At 34.6% G+C, this 6401-nt stretch overlaps 1 protein-coding gene across 1 annotated transcript in view; it reads right to left on the reverse strand.

Annotated features, from left to right (window-relative positions):
- LOC106872485 (ras GTPase-activating protein 1) overlaps positions 1–6401 on the reverse strand; it is a 49800-nt gene that overhangs the window by 22444 nt on the left and 20955 nt on the right. Inside the window, exons 8-14 of the mRNA XM_014919497.2 lie at positions 5563–5733; positions 5324–5406; positions 4622–4695; positions 3501–3585; positions 2843–3081; positions 1226–1302; positions 380–552 (exon numbers count right to left, since the gene is read on the reverse strand). Of these exons, the coding sequence (XP_014774983.1) occupies positions 380–552; positions 1226–1302; positions 2843–3081; positions 3501–3585; positions 4622–4695; positions 5324–5406; positions 5563–5733 (902 nt within the window). The remainder of the gene's footprint in view (positions 1–379; positions 553–1225; positions 1303–2842; positions 3082–3500; positions 3586–4621; positions 4696–5323; positions 5407–5562; positions 5734–6401) is intronic.

Below are 6401 nucleotides of genomic sequence, written 5' to 3' on the forward strand. Positions count from 1 at the left end.
GTAGACATAGGTAGAATAGGTAGACATAGGTAGAATAGGTAGACATAGGTAGAAGACTGAAAAGGAAAGCAAAGGAAGACATAGGTAGAAGACTGAAAAGGAAAACAAAGGAAGACATAGGTAGAAGTAGGTAGACATAGGTAGAATAGGTAGACATAGGTAGAAGACTGAAAAGGAAAGCAAAGGAAGACATAGGTAGAAGTACTGGAGATTGAGTTAAAAAAAACAGAAAACTGAATCTCTTAAAGGAGAAGACAAAGGATGACCCCTAGTGGTGGGGGTCAGCTGTGCAGCAGAAGACTTGTTCAATTCATGAAAACATGGGAGAAAGTAAACAGATGTAATGAAATTAATGAATGCAAACATGTTGGCTTCTTACCTCTTTAAGCGTTGTATATTCTCCTGGTGGCATGATTACTTCATGGAGGTACCTAGACTTTATCCGAAGGGAACCCATATCTCCTCGACTAGCAATATTCACAGGTTGTAAGCTATACCATTCATCAATAAACTCCCCACTTTTCAAGTCATTCAAATCTATTGTCGTTTGTACTAAAGAAAAAAAAAAATAAAAGATTTTCATGAAGGGATTTTGTTATTTTTGTTAACAAAAATGAAAAAGGAAAAAAAAAAAATGTGCTTTCACTAAAAATAATGAGAAGCATTCATTAAAAATATTGATGAACATTTACAAAAACCAAGGATCGAATAAAGAAGAGATTTTTTTGTTAATTAGATACACATGAGAATAATTAAGATGAAGGACCAAGTCCAGATCCTTCTGTCTAATTGTGTCATAGGAGAAGCACAAACAATGAAACAATGCATTCAATACAAGTGCCATTGCTGCAGAGTATATTCAAAGATCAATCAATAACTGCTGCCAGAAAGGTCAATGCCTATAACTCTCGTTCCTCATAAATTCATACGGCCAACACCGTCTCATTGAGATTTGCCAAATCCTTCTTTCTAAGAAGAACTGCTATCTGGAATTTCTTCCTTGTATAGATTTGCTCTTCAATAACTTACAATATTTCCAACTAATCTGCAACTGTACTTAGTTAGCACAATAAATCTTTCTAATATGTATTGCTGTGAAGATTAACTGATGTTTGTAATTTAATAACGGTGAGAGAGAGCAAAGAAGTTGATGTGATAATTGTATAAGATTATCTTTAATTCGTAATGACATGATTAAGTTATCAGAAAAAACAATACTACATACCAACTTCAACATCTTTTGAACGACGACCTTGATTTACAATAGATATGGTGAAACTTTCCACATCAGAAGGAATGTCACTAAACAAAAGAAAAAAAAAAGAAAATAAGAATCAAGCAAATACCAATTATCTGTTTGAAAAACCCTATCCATTTTGTCCAGTCAACAGCTACACACTGTGTCTACCTGCCAACTCTGGGGTATTATTGTCATGCTGCTTAAGTTGTGATGTTGTTTGTGTATTGTAAGTTTACACATAGGATTACTTAAAGAAACAAGGAGTTTGATGTCGGTGCAGGATGTTAATGGATGCTACCTGGATAACATGGAACTACATTAATCCATCAAATCTATAGTCATTGGTACTAAAAGACAAAAAAACAAAATAAAATGCATTAATCCATCAAGGGAGGTACCCAGTACTCAACCTTACAATTACATTCTTTCAACATTCGCTTTTCCCACTTATGTATGGGTTGGACAAATTTTCTCTAACAGAGCATTTTGCCATTTGTTGTGGTCCTTTGCCAGTGTCTTCATCAGCTCTAACCTCTTTAGATCAATCTTCACCATTTCTTCTTCTACAGGTTCCTTTTACTTGAATTTGGTACTTTTTTTTTTTATCAAACTGCCAGCCTCCATATACATTACATGTCTACACTTGTTGTCTACTCTCCCTGCATGCTATATTTGATTCATCTTATGTCCCTTTTTATCCCTCTCAGCTCATTACCCATCCAGTGGAGGATAGTTGACGTTTCTTTCTAGTCCTTGCACATCCTCCACATTTAGTAGCCATATTTCAGGGTCAGGTAGTCTCGCACATTGTGCACAAACATGATTTAATGCTTTTCTTACAATAGTTCTGTTGAAATGAACCCCTCTATTTCAGTTAACTCTAAAAATAACGTCGAACATAAATTAACGTTAAAGTTTTTAACAGGGAATTTTTCACTTCAAAATCAGAAGTGTGCCCCCACAGAACCAAGAGTGGTCTCAGACAAGTTGGTATCATCATCATCATCATCATCATCGTTTAACGTCCGCTTTCCATGCTAGCATGGGTTGGACGATTTGACTGAGGACTGGTGAAACCGGATGGCAACACCAGGCTCCAGTCTGATTTGGCAGAGTTTCTACAGCTGGATGCCCTTCCTAACGCCAACCACTCTGCCCTTCACGCAAAAGAAAGAATCCTTTTATCACAAGCAGAGATAATATCCCCTGTAACTTTTTCCACCCATCTCTTAATCAGATCACCAAGGTAACAAAAGAATTATTCATGGGTGTACTCAATACTCACTACTCGCTTGATCCTAATAAACAAGTTGTGTAGCCACCGATTACATTGGGTACAATCTATGGAATTCCTACCTATACTTTTTCTGTATACCAGGCAGGGCCACTTCCCAGATGATAGCACAGTCCTGTCCTCTTAACCATTAATGAAAAATTTTATTTTTGAGAAGTTTCCTATGAGGCTTCTCAATTCTGTTCCTTGCTTCTCTATTCAAAACTTCTTATTTTAAAGTAGCACATTTAGAAATTAATGAATGAAAAAATTATTCAGGGTATTTTCAACACAAAATAAAAAGAAAACCAGCAGAATAAAGAACTTACTCAAGAATAAAGTCCTCACCCCAATAGGGGTTAGGACATTTGCCGACCTGAGTGCGACACACTTGCACATTGTTTAAATACACAACACAATAGGGGTGAGGTAAATGTTTGTTGGGCAAATCTCGTCCATCAAATATTTCAATTGATAAACTTCGTAATTCTTTCAATGCTTCTGATAAATGATTTGGTTTAGGAGTTTGAATATTTACACAATAAGGTTTCAACGATTGGATCCAGTGCTGGAAAAGCAACCGATATAAAGTGTTAAAGTTTGATAAAGAGAACAACAAAAAGCAGTTTACCAAACAGACTTTCATTTAAGTTCATAAATGGTTACAATATTTGTTTTAAAATGACAAGAGCAAATAAAGAGAGTGCATTAAAGCTAAAATGATTCACAGTAGACAGTTTTGATTAATCAAATTTCAAAGTAGTTGATCTCAGACCAACTGTATATTTTACTTGTAATAAATTTTCAGTTTTGAATGAATGAACAAGTGAGTGAGCGAAGAAATGAATGAACATACATATATACATATGCACACACACACACACACACAATATATATATATATACATATCATCATCCACTTTTTGGCTTTTGCACAAAAATATCTCTTTGATTTATGTTTCAGAATAAGAAATATAATGGTCCTTACCTGAGCCTTATCCGTACTGTCAGCACATAAATAATTTACAGACATGTGGTTGTAAGCATTAATTATCAACTGGAAGCAATTGGGCCTGGTAATTAAATTAAAGAAATGATTATATTTTGCCCTTGTTATTCTCTTACCTATTAATTACCCATCTACTATCCTATCAATGCAGCTCCCTAATCAGAGTCTATCTCTCTTCCATCATTGTATCTGTATTATACATGACCTAATTACATCCTCAATATTGCTCTCTCTCTCTCTCTCTCTCTCTCTCTCTCTCTATCTATCTATCTATCCCCCATTACTCCCTCCCAACACTACCCATCATCCTTACTCTCTTACCATCAGCCATCTTCCCTGCTATCTAACACTTTCTTTCTCATGTTATTTTCTCCCCTAATATTAATTCTTGACATCCTCCACTCCCCTTTCTCCAATCACACAGCTTCTGCTGTTCCTATTGAACTTCCTTACCAAAAATCATCACTGTCTTTCTTCTTTTACACTCACCTCTATCATCCACTCTCTCCCATCACTATGGTTCTCTTCCATTAAGTTCTTCTCTATCGTCCCTTTTGTTTTGGCCCTCTTTCAATACTCTTCTACTTGCCAGGGATGAGATAACCCTTTGGAACGGTGAACAAGCAAATGAAGGTCGAAAGTAAAGAGGACACTTTAGTCTTGTTGCAATGAATGCAGCCAGTACACAAGATGGTGTCTCGTGAACACAGATAAGTAGGGACGTAAGGTTGAAAGAACTGTTTAATCTTCCAGGGAACAAAGCAACCTTTCTCTGGCATTATGATAAAATGAACCCAATTCACTCTGTAAAGTAGTTGGCAAATGAACAGAGACAACAAAAGACAGAGATGATAACCTCTCTAATAATGGCATTGGCAGTTGACAACAATGAGGCCATGTCTGTAAAAAAGATAGGAAAAGGTTCCAGTTGTAAAAACAATTACTTCAACAAATAAACTTCCCCCATATTTGAAAGATGTAAAACCTTGTATATAGCTTCTAAACCATATTTAAAACATTAGCATTTCATTTTAGGATATTTCAAGATTGCTACAACATATTCAGCAAACAGTTTAAAGTAAAATGAAATTGTAACTCACCGCCCAAAAAAACTGTCATGGACAGGATATATAGAACTGAATGCAAGGTCAATCATTCCTTTCGGCTTTGATCTCTGAAAAGAGAAAGAAATTACAATTCTAAAAGTTACCAAACTATTTATGGCTGAACTGCAAATTAAAATTAAAAATAGTTCTTTGCAAAATTAAACTGAAATCTGAAACGAGCTTCTTCATTATCAAATCACTTGTAAAGTAATCATAACTGCAGCCAGTCAATTAAATGCATTTCCTATCATACACTTTTATTCAGACAGTTATTTCTAAACATAATTTGGTCTTTTAGATTCTTCGTTTATTTATTTTTCTTGTAATATGATTTTTTTTTTTTTTTCAATTGAACAATTTCAAAACAAAAGCAACAATGAAAAAATACATCATCTACAATGGTAGGAAAATGGAAAACAAGTTACTAATGCATAGAGTAACAAATTGGTTAGAATGCTGTTTTGGTGTAGTTCTACTCCTTCATAGAACATGTGATTATAACGCATTCAAATATCCATGCACCCACATGAACCAGTGTGCAAAAACAAACACATAAACATGCTTCCAGAGGCAACTAAACTGATAACTTTTCTAAACACTAACAATAAGGTATCATGTACAAGACATACAGTATAACAGTTTAATGTTAGAAACAGTAAGAAGAGAACAATAAAAAAAAAATTCAAAATATCCTACCCTTTCATTTTCAAAATAACGCAGCTGCCGTTCAGTGCCATTCAATATAAAGTACATGTTTTTCCATTTTTTAGTCTTTTGTCCTACAATTAAAAATAATTTTAAAACTGCTTATTTCACTTAAAGGCTCGTTTTTAATGACATAAAATTATTTTTTTCCATAATCAAATCATGAGTGAAAAACAAACTCACTTCACAATTTTTAGAAACTTAAAACTAACAAGAACTGCAATACTTACGTTTCTTAAGATAACCCGTGATATCAATTCTGTCCCATTGTTTTTTAAGTAAGTTAGCCCCAGTACCTCGCTTTAAAGAAGCATATAACTCCTTGGTTTTGGCAGAATCAAGGCTTGGACCACTTCCGTTGAGCACATCCTGCAAAGCAGAAAATAATCTTTTACCAATTTCTGAATCATGTAAATGCCATGAACAAAAAAAAAAAAAAAACATTTGCCACAATAATAATCCTGGAATGTTACAAAACTATTATATATCTTACAATTGTTAAGAGGAGTGCAAAAATGATTGACATGCAATTCTGTACATGTCAATATAAAACCGAATAAGGGGAGTGGATAGTGTGATAAGAGTATAGTGTTTGGGTGTTATGCTAATTTTTGAGGTAAGCCTAACACAACAACCTGGCCCTTTAACAGGGTTCACTCTGTTGCAAGCAGTCAAACTATATCTCAGGTCCATTTCACTGCAAATATTCAGGTTGAGCAAAAGCAACATACATCTCAACAGGCTGAAATAGACATTAACCTATCTGCAACTACCAACTTCCTTTAGTTTCTTTTAAGTTCCAGAGATCATACATCTAATTTGCAAAAAATACTGCAGACATAGACAGAGAGGACTCTCCTGAAGCCTAACAACAAATCAGGACTATATCTTGTCACTCTACCATGAAATACGGGTAAATTCACCCCATGTGGACCCCTTAGCTTTTAAAGACCCATGCCAAAATTTTATTAATCTTCAAGCGTCTATAGAAGCCATAATCTAGATTGGCTGTTCAACAACATTTGGTAAAACAGTCAACATCATGATAAAATAATGGAAAATTTTTAAA

The sequence above is a fragment of the Octopus bimaculoides genome, chromosome 17, assembly GCF_001194135.2.
Source record: "Octopus bimaculoides isolate UCB-OBI-ISO-001 chromosome 17, ASM119413v2, whole genome shotgun sequence".
NCBI classification, from domain to species: domain Eukaryota; kingdom Metazoa; phylum Mollusca; class Cephalopoda; order Octopoda; family Octopodidae; genus Octopus; species Octopus bimaculoides.